Below are 16832 nucleotides of genomic sequence, written 5' to 3'. Positions count from 1 at the left end.
AAACTGGGACTTGGAATAGAGGGCTGAGTATAAATGCAGGGGCTGACCTATGCAAAATCTGCAGCATAAATGAGAGACACCTGTGGAAAAAGGATCAGTTTGTGAAAAAGCCCTTGGAAGAAGAGCTGAGCTTTTAGAGAACAGCAGGGAACAAACACAGAGACACAGTCACTGGCAGGATGAGAAATGGCAAAGGACTTGGGCTACTTTTCAGTCCAAAGGTGGGGCTGTAGCTGTTGTTAGGCAGCCTGGAACAAGGAACAACAGTGCTGGAGCAAGGGAGAGCACAGCCCAGGCTCCCTGAACACAATTCCAGGCTCTGGGCTGGAGCACAGTGCTGTATCCAGGCTGCAGCAATTACATGGGACAATGCAGCTCAGTTGTTATGGGTAACTGTGCAATGAATGATGTCAATCATTTTTATTAGTTGTGTGGCTGCAAATCCAGCCTGTGGCTAATGCAACCCAAACTCAGGAGCCTGCCACTGTCCTGTGGCAATCAGTGCTGCTCTCTCAGTATGTGCTGAGTGCTCTTGGAGCAGAGATTCTGGCACCTTTCACAAGGTTAAATTCACTTCAGAAACACACAGAAAATTAAAAAGTCAGAGGAGGAGGAGAAAGAACAAGAATATCAGCACATTTAATTTAAGAATACTCTCTGCCTTTCTCTGTGGTGTCTGGCTTCTGGCAAAAACTGGAAGGCAGCCTGCATTACACCTGACAACTCTGATCCTCAGCCATTCCTGACGAGGGAACTCATCAGCCAGCTGGAGCCAGAGGACTCAGTGTCTGATCTGAGTGGCAGCTGTGTGTGCTGCAGCAGGGCTCTGAGCACATCTCCTGCTCCAGGAGTGCTAACTCTCCATCACACACACACATATTGCTGGGATTGCTCTCAGCCAGATTTGGGAGTGATGTTTTCACGTGGCTTCACTTTATTTTTAGCATTTTAAAATAAACCTAGTACATCAAACTTACTGCTGAGGTTACAAAGCAGGTTAATTTGTTCCCTTATCATTGTGTATGTGTCCAAGTTCTTCACTTTGGGAAGGAAGAGAGATTCCACCTTAGATGGGGTGGAACAAGGATCTGCTATATTAAAAAAAAGGGAAAAAAAGAGCAAACTCCTTAGCACCAAATAATAATTACAGAATGGTTTGGGTTGAAAGGAACCTTAAGGATCATCTAATTCCAAACTCCCTGCTTAAGGTTGCTAACAAGTATAAAATCATGGTCTTTCCTCAGAATCCAAACAAAATAAGTTGTAAATTGCAGCTTTATGTATCTGTGGGAGTGTTTTTAATTCCTATTTAAAAGACTGTGGTGATCTCTTGCCTTCAGTTTTAATACCCATTCAGAAAGGAGGGAGAAAAAGTTTCAAGCAGTCAGGAGAGGAGGTTAGGACTTGAGAACACCATGATTCCCCCTGTAACCTCCTTGCCAGGACATTTTCCTAATAGGCTCTTAAAGGTTGCTGCCTGTCCAGCAATTTGATATGATCTTCCTGCACTGTAGAGTGGAGAATGTCACATGAGAAAGGTGAGCCAAATATAGTGACCTGCAGTGAAAGTGTCCCCACTGTGCCCTGCTCTCTTTGGTGCCCTCAGATCCTACACAGAACACACCCATCCACACAGTGGTAATTGCATCTCCTCTCAAAATCATCAATACCAGATTAGCCCATGATGTCACTAACAAGAGAACAAGGAGATAATTGTCCTCATTGGAATGTTAACTCCATGGTAATAAAGCAATTTGATATAAAACAACATAGGTCAAACACATCCTCTGAGCACTCCAAGAACCAAGAGGTTGGGGCAGGAGTGAGCCCAGCACAGCTCAGAGCAGAAACCCAGCAAAGGAGCAGCTGAGCAGACAAGTGCCACAGCTGTGAAAAACTGCCCTTTCAAAGTCACTTACACTGCTGTAGTATCTTTTGGTCTAGTGAGTCCCTAGCAGGTATTTGCACTCATGAACAAAACCATTTCTCACTGCTGCAAACAAAACAGCAAGGAAGAGATACCCGGAGAAAAGAGACAGCCAACAGACAAAAGATCATGGTGTGGTGGGGAAAGGGACACCAGAGAGAAAAGCCAAGACTGTTCTCTCACCAGAGCTGGCTGAGACCCCAAGTTACCATCAGCAAAACTGGACTCAGATGATTTCATTGCCCTGATTTATTTAAAAAATCTTTCAGTGAATTCAGCCTTCAAGTGAAGCAGAGTTGAGTGTCCATGGGAATGGAGCCCCAGCTCAGAGCTCAAAAGGGACACTGCAGGTGTGACAGAGGACACCCCCCCGTGCTGTCCCACTGGGGTGCCTCAGTCCCACCCCACAAAGGATTTCCCTGCTGACACAGGGGTGTGAAGGTGACAGAACTCTCAACTTCCATACTAACCATGGATCACACCTCTACATGATAATACCACCAAGTGAATCTTGACCCAAAACAACAAAGACATTTAAAAGGACTCAACACTTAAGTTGGGTGTAACTGTTATCAGCAAACCTACCTGACGCTTCTCCTTGAGGTCCATGGCTGTGCAGTTCTGTAAGCATGTCCAGCAAAAGGGGACTGCTCCTCAGGGGAGAATGTCTCCTGGTACAGAAGAGCCTGGCTACATTTACCACATCACCATCTGTAGAAACAGAAGGGGAAGCAATCAAGTCTCTCACATTGCTTCCTTTAGGATAAGAAAGTGATGAAATTCAAAAAATTCAAATTACAGGATTGGTCTTTAAAAAGAAGGAGAACTAGGGAGATTAAAGTCCTTCTAATACTGCATTAACCCACCTCATAACTCAGAAGTTAGCTTAACTCTCCCCAAAATCTGACATCCACAGATGAATTAAGTTCCCTGCAGTGCAGAGTAAGAGTATGACTGTAGTCCTGACAGGCTTTTGGGCAACCCTCCAAAAAAAAGGCTGACAAAGCTTGGATTCCACCAGGTGTTGGAGCAAGCTGTCACCCATGGCTATTTGTCTTGTTACTCTTATCTACCAGGAGCTTTGTCCAGCTAATCTCTAATGGAGCCAGCAATAATGACTCCTCCATTTGCTGAACATCACATCCAACCTTTCACAATGCTGTGCTGCTGGGCTGAGCACAGATCTGATCACCAGTAAGTAGGCCAGAATTCCTAAAAAAACTGCCAATGACCACAGATCTAGGCCTTTTTTCAGCAGAAGTGGGACTCTAACAGAATGGAGGCAGGAAGCAGCTCTGGAATTCACACCCTTCTTCTAGCTCACCCTCCTCTACTTCCCAAACAAATTTGTTCTCCTTCCACAAAATGTCTTTTCTGGTGTACCTTGCTCCAGAGAACTCTCTTACATATAAAAACAACATGATACTATAAGATTATGCTATGATTGTCTTGGGAAAGTCTTTCTGTTGGTTAATAATTCCTGGTTCTATTTTTTAATCTCACACAGAAGCTCAGGGCTTGGACATATCCTTCTCTTAAATCCAAATAAATAAGGAAGCAGCTAGATATGCAAATCAACCCAAACCACCCACACACCTCCTAGATATCACAGGACTGGCCTTTGCCAGCTGAGATTTACTACCCTGGTTTATACAACACCACCTTCTTCAGAGAAGGATCCTGGAGATCCCATCCTTGTGGCAGTCACCTACAGCTCAGCTCTGACAATGCTGCATAACCTCAAGGAAAAAAAGGCATCCAAAAGCTTACTCAGAGAGCCACTCTGCAGTTAGGTATCAGTATTTCTGCACCTGCATTCTGGGGCACAAGGAGCAGGCATTCAATATGCAGAGTGCTGGTTATCAAAGACCTGCCTGCAGAACCACAACCAGCACCTCCAAGTGCCATTTTCTGGCTGCCAGGCTGCCCAGCATGAGCCACCAGTCTGGACTCTGCCCTACTTTTCTGTTCTGTGACCCTTCAAATGTGCACACAATGAGGGAATAAAGTTATTTTCAGTCTCTTCATATCCCTGCCAGGCCAATTAGCAACTGCAAAGAGAAGATCAGACAAAGTTACTGGAGTGAAGCTGACAGAGAGCTACCAGCAAAGGGACAGGAGTGGGAAGGAGGAAAAAGTATTTTTCTGTGTTTGCACACAGCAGTTTAGAGCCTTAGTATCTTGCCTTTAATTTGAGAGTGACTTCTGTAGAAGGGAAGGCAAGACAAGATGATTTTAAGGAGAAAACAGTCACTAACAATAAAAGGACTAAGATAAATCCATGATCCTTCCTTTTAGTCCCCTCCAAGACAAGATTTATTAGTTGCTCTACTGAAAGACTTATGCACCATGCTCTCACTCGTTCAAACACAACTAAGAGCCTCAATTTCTCTCTGGATCTGGATTTCAAAAGCATCCAGCAGGGGTGGGTGGCTATGGCCAGAGGGCAGGAGGCTGAGCTGGGCAGGATTTCTGCACTGCCCTCAGTGACATTCTGCTTCTGGCAGCAAACTGAAATGTGATCCTGAATGCAAAACACGCCATTCCCTAAAGTTCACAGCACATCATCGGCATGCTCAGGAACACCACCCTGGAGTCCTTCAGTGCTAGGAAGCAGGAAATACACCAAGGGTGTTAAAAATACAAAGGATTGGTTGGAAAGAGTGAATATATCCTGTTTAGAGAAATTCAAAAGCTGTAATGGACAATATAACAAGAGCTTGTGAAAATAATCAGTGGTGCACAAAGCACTGCTTCATCATTATACATATTCAGGGCTTCTACAAAAATTGAACACACTGACCAGCCCAGAAGCAGTTTAGTTTTTCTCACATCCCTAATTTAAGGTACCAGCAGGGGTAGACTGTAGACATTTCACACAGAGAAAGCAAGAAAGCAAATCTTTCCTGGGCCAGTCAGGATACACAGAACATGGAGAATGTTTAATTTTCCTACTTTTAAAAAGGATTTTCATTTAGAACCAAAATTCCAAACACAGCTAACTTCAGATAGGTTGGATATCTTAGTACTGGGGTAACTGAAGCCATTAGCAAAGACAAGCTAGGATGAGAAATCAACCTTCCTCAATTTCTGCACCTGGACTGGCACTGGAGCCGTTGAAGATGTGGTTTGCACACTTTCTTTTAAATGCAGAATCTATCAAAATAAAACTGCAAGAATTTTGTCATTCCAACTAAACACCTCACATGCATTACAAAGGTCTTGCAAACCCTTGGGAAATAGCTTCACACAGTGAGGCTGCAGCAACTTAATAAATTCTGGAGGCAGCCCTCAAATCTGCAGAGCTGTGCATCCATTCACTCTGCAAAGTCCTTGTGTGCCCCCCTCCCAGACTCCTGCAATTCCCACCTCCATCCCCACCCTGCTGCAGGGACTCTCCACACTCTGGACCTGTCCTAGTTTTGTGCACTGCTATTCCACACTATAATACCTGCTTCCTTCTGTCCTCCCTGCTCTTATCTCTCCTCTGTCTGCCCGGGCAATTAGTCACGTCGACATGTTACAGTCTGCAGGCCAGAAATGAAGTGGGACTGCTTTGCTGGGACATGTTGGAGGCTGTCAAATATTCAGCTGCAGACAATCAGAGATGCCTGAAGCTGTGGCTGCTCTAATCAGACACCACAAGCTCCCAGTGCAGGCAGTTTACCCCTTCCACTTTCCCAGCACACTCTCCTCAGGATTTTCAAGCCTAGAGCAGTTTGTGAAACTTGGGAATGGCTGGATGTGGTGTTCAAGTGTCATCATGTTGCATTCAGCCTGAAAATGATTTCCAAATCATTGGGCAAGAGTGAAACCCAGGATGGGGTTTACCAAATAATCCAATGTTTAACAGCAAGCCAACAGTCTGCAAGTCCTGTATGGCAAACCCAGGCAATGGTTATCCCACAGCTGTGGGGAGAGGTCTGCAACCCACCTCAGAATATCTCTATTTTACATGATTGAGTGAGTCCTGTGCCTGGGTTGCCATGTGTGTCTGATATCCTTTTTAAATTGGAAAATAAATCCACATTCCCCTCAACTTGTTTCAGTTTGGAAATGCCCTGAGCAAAGAGCAAGTCTTGTAGCTCAATCTGAGTATCAACAAGTGTTTGAAACATCCCTCTGGACAGCAGAACTTTGCAAGGGCCCATTCACCCTTATCTTTACCAGATCATCTCTTGAATAACAACGCCTTATGCAGCCAGTGTATTTATATAGGTAAAAATACTATGGCTCAGATTTTCCAAGGATTTCAAATCACTTAACCATCAGTAGGAGACAGCAGTGTTGAATTTTAATAAAAAACTATACAGCATGATGTATTACTACCAAACTTATAAAATATCTAGCAAAAAGAAAGATCAGGCAATTATAGAACCAATAGACAGTTGAAAAGAAAAATATGTTTCAGAAGCTGCTGTCTTTAGGGAGAAAAATAAATCAACCTAATGATACTATTTTCCCTAAAGTGTTCAATCACTGATGCTTTCATGTTATTTACTGAAAATTCCCAACACAGATTAGTCTATGAAAAATGATGGGGAGTGTGAACATTTCTTGCTGCCAAAAGTGAATTCCTCAAGAACAGAAGCCTGATCTGTCAACCAAGAATAGAAACACGGGGGAACAGATAATAACCAAAAAAAGCAGCTGCCTTGGAGAAAATGGCTTTGATTTGAGCTGATTGTTTTGATATCAGCAGAACCACACGGCCTTCCTACACATGAGGAGCTGATGTCTGCCTGATCATTTGCAACATGGACACATTTGCTGATATATGGCCTTCCAAAGGTGCATCAAGTGATTCTCTAAATTGCTTTGAGACCCACTGAGAGCATGGAATAATTACAGCAAGGGAGCTGGCAGACACACTTCTTGGCTTCGGTATCTGCCTGTGAAAAAAGACTTGTCAGAATTTGGGCCAGCTAAACATTCTCTGCCTCAATACCCCAGACTGCAGATAGGAATAAGCATATCTGCTTCAGAGGAAGACTGTGAAGTAAATTTATTAGTATCTGTAAAGTGAGATGCTCTGAAATAGTGTTGTATATGTGCTAAGTATTATCAACCCAGCAGCAGTCACATATCTCATTTGAGCCTGGCTGTGAAGAATCAGGAGCTGATTTCACACAGTCTCTGCTTCCCTTCCTAAATGACAGGAATCAGAGAGAGGTCTATTCTGCACTGAATCACAAACAGGATTAAATTTGAAATGAACTTTGAGTGTCATCCATTGACAACTGTGCCTCTCAGAGGTGAAATTACTTTTTTGTTTAACCTTACTTGCTGAGGATTTTCTAATAAAAAATATCTGACTCCTTCCTAATTTCTGCAGCACATTCAGAACTTGCACGTTGGACTGTTTCAAAAGAGAGTCATTGCTCAAAATGAAACCTGAGCAACAAAGAGGGAGAAGGGGAGCAGGGAATTGCTTTGGCAGAATACATATTTTGTAAGATATACGACCTTTGGTTTACTTGCAGATTCAGACTGATAAAAAAAAAGATGTTCCACAAGTGAAAGAACACTTTTGTTTTAAGTTCATTTTGTGAGCCGAGAAGCAATTATCAAAAGGAAAATGATCAAAAAATTATATAATTAGTTTAGTCTACCTTACTGTTTCCACAGAGGGGCTGATACTACTACAAATTAGGGTATTGTAAATCTGAGAAGTATTTGCCGTGTTCCTTTTCCTTACTTGGTTAAAAAGAAAAAAGTGTGTTTGGGAACTAAAGGATTCCTTTACTTTTTCTGCTTCAGGTAGTGCCTGCCACAGAAAGTCAAAGCATGTAGAGAGTCTGGATCAAAGTGAAAAATGCAATAAAAGGCACAATTCTGAAAGGTGGAAGGGCCCCTACAGCTTCTGCAGAGACAAGATGTTGTGGCACAATGTCTTGAAAAGAAATTTTTACAGCAAATCTATGGAAGAATTCACTGCAAAAGTGACAGCTGTCATTCGTCATCATGATATTGTAACCAGGATTGTATAACTGCCTCTATTGAAAATTAAATAATACTGAAATGTTAGAAAACCACAGAAAGAAGATGGCACAAAGTAAAATTTAAAAAGCTTGTGCTGCATTTATAGGACCTTTTAGCAAATCAATTTTTGCTGATATACACTGACTCAGAGACAAAAGTGCAGCTTTTCCTCTTAATTCTAGATTCTAAATAAAGGTGTTGTATTCACAGTTTATAGTAAATATGGGTAAAAAAGCATTCTTACACCAGTTTGGAGATGTTTGATAAACCCTGTGCCAGTGGGAAGGTGTTCTCTGGAGATTCCCAGAGCAGACTCAGCACCTGAAGGCCAATCAGACCAAGCTCAAACACCCATTCCAAGCACAGCACAGCCCTTACCTAGGAGAGGCACTTCACAGATTGTGTGTTTTGCTGTTCTCACAAGCCCCATCAAAGTTTCATGATGAACACATGTAGGATGAGCTGTGTCTAGACACAGGGCAGTGAGCTGCCTCACTCTACTGTGAAAGGAAAACAGGAGCTCTCTGCAGCTCCTGAAGAATCTCCCCCCAAGTCTTTACTCAAGAGCACTCCAGAGATGCACAGTGCACTATTTAGTGCTCAAACACACACATTATCACAGATGTGAACCCAACCAGCCCACAGCAAACCCTGCTCCCACAGGTCTAACGTGGGACAATGCTGACCAAGCAGCTCACTCTCTTTGGTCAACACAACCCCTTTGGCCAATGTCAACCCTTCTGGCCAACCCAACCCTTCTGGCCAACCCAACCCAACCCTTCTGGCCAACTCAACCCAACCCTTCTGGCCAACCCAACCCAACCCTTCTGGCCAACCCAACCCAACCCCTTTGGCCAACTCAACCCAACCCCTTTGGCCAACTCAACCCAACCCTTCTGGCCAACCCAACCCAACCCCTTTGGCCAACCCAACCCTTTTGGCCAACCCAATCCAACCCTTCTGGCCAACCCAACCCAACCCTTCTGGCCAACTCAACCCGACCCTTTTGGCCAATCCCCCCTGGCCTCTGGCTCTGCTCCTGGCCAGTCCCAGCCAGCCACAGGTGGATATAAACCCTCCCAACCCACATCTTCTCAGAGCTGTGTCTGGGGCAGGTTGGTCTGAGTGTTTGCAGTGGCCTCCAGCACCTAATTTGGGTAGGGGTCTGACAGATCAAGACATAAACAGAGATGCAATATGAAGATTAGAGGACAAAGGATTGTTTTCTTGCTTGTTTTCTTGCTTCCACCTGCAGCACCAACATTGATTTGTTTGGTAACCGAGGCCAGAAGCACTAATATCTTAATCCTCTCAGCAGATAAAAAAAATGTTGGCAAGGTGTTTGCTCAAAAGGTCATGGTTAAAAAGAATATTATATAAATTTCTTTTCAATAAGCTTGACTAAAATATAGGAAATATAAAACCCTTCTCTAAAGAATAAAACATATCTTGCACAAAACCAGCACCATGTAGCTATTTCTACAGATGCCTATATTAGGCAGGCTTCTTGGAGAATAAATTTAGTTTGCTTGCTAGGGTATTCAAATTTTACTACATCTGAGCAAGCCCTGTAGATTAATGCAGTACAGCAGCTGTTGAGTAACAGTTTGTTTACATAGAAACCTGCATTTCTAAGTAATTTAAAGTGTTTCACAGAGCTCATGTGCTACTATTCCATTGTGTCCCATTGTGTGTGAGCTGCCTGTTCAACTAGGAAGTTTATTCTACCATGGCTGGGGGAAAGAATAGGATTTTAAGGAAGCAGTCCTTAGTAGCTTCCTTTCCTGAGAAAACATGAAAGTATCTATGCCTTGTTAGCTGCCTCAGGAAGATGGACGAGTGCTTATGGTCTCTGCTATTATCTTGGTAACTTTTAACACTGGTAAGCCTAACTTAAGGAAACTCTTCCGTGGTACAAGATTTCCTGTGAAAACTCAGTGTTAAATGTGTACTAAAACACTCTTCACTACTCTTTGAGTTTTCTCTTTCTCTCTATCTTCTGGGTAGACAGTATCATCTAAGACAAACTTCTCATGCTTTATGTAATGGTATTTTTAAAGGGGATTTGTTAGGCTTTTCCTTACCAATAACAGCCTCTGTTATTCTGACAGTGAAAAGCTCCCAACCAGACAAATAGCAAGAACTGTGTGGATCACAGCTTTTGAGAATTGAAACAGGTGGACGTCTGAGACAAAACAAAGTGTGCCATGAACTTCTGCTGATCAGAACACTGTGCTGAAGTAGGCACGGGAGTGAAGCAATATGAAAGAACCGGCTGAGGGAATGCTGCTATCCCGGCTGGAAGGAGTCTGGAAAAGCTCCTAAAGGCCAGAATTTGGGACCAGACACTAAACCTTCATGCGGAGTATGAAACTGCAGCTACCCCAAGCGCACCCACGGCTGATGGGCACCCCCTGGCCTGGCTCCGAGCCCGGTGCCCCGAGGGATGCTCTGAGCCCGGTGTCCCGAGGGATGCTCTGAGCCCGGTGTACCGGGGGATGCTCCGAGCCTGGTGTCCCGGGGGGATGCTCCGAGCCTGGTGTACCGGGGGATGCTCCCAGCCCGGTATCCCCGGGGGATGTTTCGAGCCCGGTGTACCGGGGGGATGCTCCGAGCCCGGTATCCCCGGGGGATGCTCCGAGCCCGGTGTCCCGGGGGATGCTCCGAGCCCGGTGCCCCGGGGGATGCTCCGAGCCCGGTGTCCCGGGGGATGCTCCGAGCCCGGTATCCCCGGGGGATGCTCCGAGCCCGGTGTCCCGGGGGATGCTCCCAGCCCGATGCCCCGGTGCTCTGTGGCGCTGCCAGCCGGAGCCTGCCCCGCAGCTGCGGGAGAGGAGCCGCCGGAGCGCTGAGCTGCCATCATGTGTTTAGACTGCCTTTTGTGTGTCCTTTTCTAATTTCCTCTTCCTCCTAAGCCGCTGGGTAACGCTCCGGCGAACTGCGGGCAGTGGGGCCGCAGGGCTGCGGGACCGCCGCGGGCTCTGCCTCGGGCCTCCCCCCTCGTGGCGGGCAGCCCCCAGCCGAGGAGGGGACCCCCGGCCGCGCTCCCCAGAGGGCCACAGCCCGGCCCTGCCCCGCCGCCCGGCCCGTACTCACCCGCCGCGCCGGGCGCTGCCGGCGGGGCCGCTCGCCCGCCGCGCCGCCGGGGCCGGGGCCGCCATCTCGGTCACGGGCAGGCGGGACGCCCCGGCGCCGGGGGCCCGCGGGGGCGCTTCGGGGCCGCCGCAAGAAGCCGCCGTCTGGTTGGTGCGAGCCCGCGCGGCCGCCCGCACGCCGCGCGCTGATTGGCTGCGCCGGGTGGCGCGCGAAGCCAGGCGCCCGCCCTGGCGGCAGGTCAGGGCCAGCCGTGAGGGGAGGCTGAGAGGAAAGGGCGGTAGCGCTGAGGGGGCGGCGGGCGGAGCGGAGAGCCAGGGCGAGGGTCACCCCGAGGCTTCTGGGGGGACGTCGTGGGGAGGGCAGTGAGGAGCAGTGAAGTGACTTTGGGGCGAAGGAAACGCGGAAGGGCATGGAGAGGGCCCGAGAGCGGTCCGTGGCCCGAAGCTCCGTGCCCTCGTCAATGACGGGCCGTGGTGGGTGCCCCAGGGAGGGGGTAATAAGAAGGTGAGTCCCTTTTAAGGGACTGTGCCGCTGCAGGAGGAGGTGACACCTGCAAGAGGAGGGAGACACCTGCAGATCTCCTGCTGAAAAGCCACTTTTGCCGTAGAGAACCAGCAGCCTGGGAGCCATGAGGTGAAGGCAGACGCAGGGTGCCAGGTGCACAGGAAACCATGGCAGGGACGGGCACACAGACGCAGGCAGCCCGTAATCTAAACATGAAATCTAAGCCTCTGCAGAATCTGGAAAGGAAGTCAGAGGTGTGAGACAGAGATGCCTCACTGCTGTGCTCTGCCTGCAGACATTTAGGGCTTGACTTCTGAATTCGTAGTAGTTGAAAAGATGTCTGTCAATTTTAACTCCTTTCCTATTCCTTTAATTCATTGCAGAGCTTGTATTATCCCGAGTTGCGATATGGCAGTTCCCACGTGCGATATTTTGTTACAAAACTCATCTTGACTAGCTTGCTAAACTACAAATGCTGTTGTTTGCAATTTTGTACAAAGAGCTTGAGCTTAAGCTCTGCATTGTTTTCACAGCAAATGCAGTTTAAGAATGTAGCATTCTGAGAACTTCTCCATACTCCTTTGAGACAGTTTACTTTGACAGTGTCTGGATACACACAGTGCAGGATTCCACGGGTATGATTTCAGCTCTTTTAAATACAATTTAAATGTCAGTGAGGAGAATCAAGGCCACAGAATTCCAGGATTTTCTGAGCTTGTTACTCAGAAGATTTCCTTAGAATCAGTTAACAAAAAACCCCCACAACACCTGAGTGATGCTGAAAGTGATTTTGGTGACTTAGAAGGGAACAAAATGGTAGATGTGGGAAATTGATGGTGTAGTTTAGAGACGATACAATGAAGGGACAGAAGATAAATGTCCTACTTCAATTGCAGTAATACAAAATCATGAGTTGTGCTTAGTGCTGCACAAGCATCTCATTAGTTCCTCTTTAGATTGTTCTACCCAATAAAATCTACTTAATTAGTTGAAGGTTTTAAGTAAAAGGACAGAGTAAAGATACATCTTGAACAGAGATCTGGAATATGGGTTATTTTGCCTCTGACACAGATTCCCTGTGGATCTTAAACAAGCCCCTAATAAACTCTGTTTCACTCACAAGTACACTGTGAATAGAATTTCTGTCAGTGAAATGTTCATTTACAGGGGCTGGCAGGCTGCACCTTTAACGTGTTGCTGCCTTCACTTCCTCCTCGGTAAACCTGATCTAACTGCTCACCTCAGGGACCTCGTGCTTGCAGAGTGCTGAGAATAAATGAAAAACATCAAAATGCATTATTAGAGAGGAGGTTGGAGGAGCAGAGACACCCTTGAATTGGCCAGTGTTGCTACAGATTCAGAAATAGGACAGGTGTCCAGAGAGCACTTTTCGCAGGTATTTTAGGAGTGGGTGACAAAGGGAAACTCAAGGCAAAAGCTGTGAAGCACTCAAGAGGCACTAAGCTGGTGTGATTTTTGGACCTGAGAACTTTGCTGTAAAGACAGGACAGTGCTCAAGTGGTCATCCTCTCTATTGTTTAATATTGCAGAATTGTGAATGAATGGTAAATCATTCTGGAGTTACAGCAATGTCGTATTTTGGTATGGAGAAAACCACGAATCAGTCAATTTTGCCTGCAAATTAAGATCACTTCCCATACTTGCTTCTAAATAGCTCTAAACTATTCCTTGAGTGCTTTTTTCCTCCACATCCTTATATTTCTTGGAGTTGCTACACCATGTCAAGGCCTCCTGTATCATTTTGGTGGGAAGCGAGCTCATAGGAGTGAAATAATTCAAACTTATGTGTGTAATCTGCAAAGGCTTCATCTCATGCTCCCATATGTGAGCGCAGGGATCTGCTGAGGGATCTGCTGGAGGATCTGTAGAGATCTGCTGGAGGATCTGCTGGAGGGATCTGATGGAAGGATCTGATGGAGGGATCTGCTGGAAGATCTGCTGGAGGATCTGTAGAGATCTGCTGGAGGATCTGATTGAGGGATCTGATGGAGGGATCTGCTGGAGGATCTGGAGGGATCTGCTGGGGGTCTGGAGGGATCGGAGGATCTGGAGGGATCTGCTGGGGGGTCTGGAGGGATCTGCTGGAGGGATCTGCTGGAAGCTCTGCTAGAGGCTCTGCTGAGGGATCTGGAGGATCTGGAGGCTCTGCTGGAGGATCTGGAGGGATCTGCTGGCTCTGCTGGAGGCTCTGCTGGAGGGCTCTGCTGGAGGGATCTGCTGGAGGGATCTGCTGGAGGGATCTGCTGGAGCCTCTGCTGGAGGGATCGGCTGCAGGCTCTGCTGGAGGATCTGCTGAGGGATCTGCTGGAGGATCTGTAGAGATCTGCTGGAGGATCTGCTGGATGATCTGGAGGGATCTGCTGGGGGATCTGGAGGATCTGCTGGAGGATCTGGAGGGATCTGCTGGAGGATCTGGAGGGATCTGCTGGGGGATCTGGAGGATCTGCTGGAGGATCTGGAGGGATCTGCTGGGGGATCTGGAGGATCTGCTGGAGGGATCTGCTGGAGGCTCTGCTGGAGGCTCTGCTGAGGGATCTGGAGGGATCTGCTGGCTCTGCTGGAGGCTCTGCTGGAGGCTCTGCTGGAGGCTCTGCTGGAGGGATCATCTGAGGGATCTGCTGGAGGCTCTGCTGAGGCATCTGGAGGGATCTGCTGGAGGATCTGCTGAGGGATCTGCTGGAGGCTCTGCTGGAGGCTCTGCTGGCTCCCCCTGGGTCGCAGCAAAGGGGCAGAGCCGCGGCTCAGCCTGCCGTGAGCTTCCGCCTGCAGCCGCGTGTGGAGCCGGCACATCCGCGGGACTATTTGAGCTCCCTGCATGTGCCTTTCAGTCAGTCCTCACCAGGGTGCCTGCTGTGGAGAGCAGACATGAGAATTTCACTAGGACCACTTTAAAGCAGGTATTGTATGCAAAAACCCCCAAACCTCTCTTTGTAATTTTTTTTTTTTTAGTTAAGCTCTCTAACAAAGTGTTGAAGTTGCATTTTATTCAGTATTTGACAAGTAGAGTTTCTGAACAGTTGTGCAAAATAATTTAAATATAATTAAATCAGTGAGAATATTTTGTATTGTTTAGAATAGGCAGTGGCTGTTTGTCTGATTTCCCCTCCCTTGCATATTTCATAACAGATGCTAAGAAATTACTATAATTATAATGTGCATAGTGGAAAAAGGAATTGAAAGGGGAAGATTGATACACAAACTGACTGAGTCTTAAAAATTAAAAGGAGTAGTTGAGTTGACTGCCACCTTTGCCAAAGCTGAAGGGAAGATAATATTTCATTTTAGCTGAATTACATTCCTTCCCAGCTCCTGTGTATTGCTTAATAAATAAGGGACTTGCATGTAATTCAGTGTCTAATTATAAAAAATAAGTGAGATAAGATATTTCACAAAAGAAGTGATTTTGCCTTTTTGTAATAAGCAGCATCTGCTTTGTTTTTCTCCAAACTGAGAGGTAATTGAACTGACAATTCCAGGCTGTCCTGAAAATGACAGATGACTGGGTTGGGAGTAGGAAAAAGCAGAAGTCATTTTGTACTAAAGAAAGGGGAATGGCACACTAGAGTTGCATCTGGTTCTCTTTTACAAGTCTCTTTCACAGCTTGAGCACTTCTGGGTGACCCCAGCCAACTGATTTTATTGTTTAATTTCTTAATGTCAGTGACAGCTGTTGCAGGTCCCAGGTAGAACAGCGTTTCCTACACAGTCAGTTTTATAAATCTTGTCATTTCTTCTTTGTGACCATAGAAACACAGGTGGTATGGAAAGAAATCTGCTTGCATGTAAGACTCATGGGTGGTTTTGGTTTGGATCTTTTTTCTGCTAGTTTTGAGCAGAAGTTTTCTCATCTCCTGGTCTGTAAAAGTCAGAACAGCCCCCGTTTGTCTCACATGGTGATTAAACTGCTTCACAAGTGCTCTTGAGGTCTGTAATGAGTAAAATTGTGAAGCTGTTCTGGCAGATCAGCTGTTCTGTCTGGGTCACAAGCAGCAACACCTATTGATTGCACTTGGGCAGATTTACAGGGACAGACAGTTGTGATAACAGTTCAGGGGGTGTGTGAGAAGCCAGGGCAGAGCATGAGGAGGGTTTCAGCTGGCTCAGAAGTTAAAAACTGCCAATTCTGTACCTAATGCTGCTGAACACTGGTGTTAGTTTATTGTATGGCTTTGGGCAAGCCCTCTATGCCTCTGTTTCCCTGTTTGCAGAATATGGATATCTATATATTTATATGTGTACACATCTACTATCTGTTATCACACATCTGTTCCATCCCTTTGATTTTGTTGCCTTTAGCACTAACCTAAAGCTGCAAATCAAAATGAGACCAACTCACCAATACACAGCAAAGTAGTTGCCCAATTCATTCATTATCCTGCTCTCTGAAGAACAGACACAGAAAAGACATTTGGACAGGGTTTTTTCCCTAGCTTTGCTGTCTGATTCCCTAATTAGTCCTGTCACACAATGTTCCAAATATGGGCATGTGGGGAAATCCTATAGACCAGAAACCTAAATCTTGAATTAAGGTTTTAGAGAAACTCCAGTAATAGCATTTAAGTCTTGTAGACTCCCCTCCTTGGAGTCCATTTTAATATGAGCTGACAAAAAAAGTGAATTTGTTGCCAGTTCTGTCTGTAGGTGGTACCTGCAGTTTTGTTTCAGTCTGTGGTCTGACTTTAGCACCTCAGTGTAAGGTTTTTCTCAGGGTATTCAGCATCTTCCTAGAGCAGGTCATATTTGTGGCTCTTTGGTTGCATCAGGCATGTTCGAAGGAACTTTGTTCCAAGACAGACCCAAATATGTAGTAAATGGAATAGCTTTGGATTTTATGGGTTATGTGCCTGGTTTGATTATCACACTGAGGCTGACATGGGTTGATGTGGGAAGCAAAAGGCAAGAAGAAAATATTAATGCAATAAATGTCCACAGCCCCACTCCCAGCATTCCCCATTCCCTCCATGCTGTGCCCACATTCCTGTCATTCCCCCTGTGCCACACCCACCGGGTCCCTGCACATCTCACACAGAGGTGAACACCCAGGCAGTCCCCCACAGCTGTCAGAACAGGCTCTGGCAGTAAATTTTCAACTGGGAAGAAAATTGATCAGGGCCTCTCTACATCTATTGCACATTCCCTGTGGCACAATGTCTGATTTTCCACGGGACCAAGCTTTGTGTCCTGCTCAGATCCAACTTACACACAGCACACAGAGTGTTACCCTCTACAACTGCAGCACTACAATGCAGAATCACAATGTGAAATCTGGAGCATCTTCAGATGTGCTGAGCTAGTCAAGGGT

The 16832-nt window shown here is 46.3% G+C and overlaps 1 protein-coding gene across 1 annotated transcript in view; it reads right to left on the bottom strand.

Moving 5' to 3' along the window:
* Positions 1–11079, bottom strand: part of TMEM94 (transmembrane protein 94) — a 51659-nt gene extending 40580 nt beyond the window's left edge. The window contains exons 1-2 of the mRNA XM_058817140.1: positions 11006–11079; positions 2513–2638 (exon numbers count right to left, since the gene is read on the bottom strand). Coding sequence (XP_058673123.1) covers positions 2513–2536 — 24 coding nt within the window. The 5' untranslated portion in view covers positions 2537–2638; positions 11006–11079. The remainder of the gene's footprint in view (positions 1–2512; positions 2639–11005) is intronic.
* Between the last annotated feature and the right edge of the window lie 5753 nt (positions 11080–16832).

Source organism: Ammospiza caudacuta, chromosome 19, assembly GCF_027887145.1.
Source record: "Ammospiza caudacuta isolate bAmmCau1 chromosome 19, bAmmCau1.pri, whole genome shotgun sequence".
Lineage (NCBI taxonomy): Eukaryota > Metazoa > Chordata > Aves > Passeriformes > Passerellidae > Ammospiza > Ammospiza caudacuta.
This window is presented reverse-complemented; position numbering and strand designations above follow the sequence as displayed.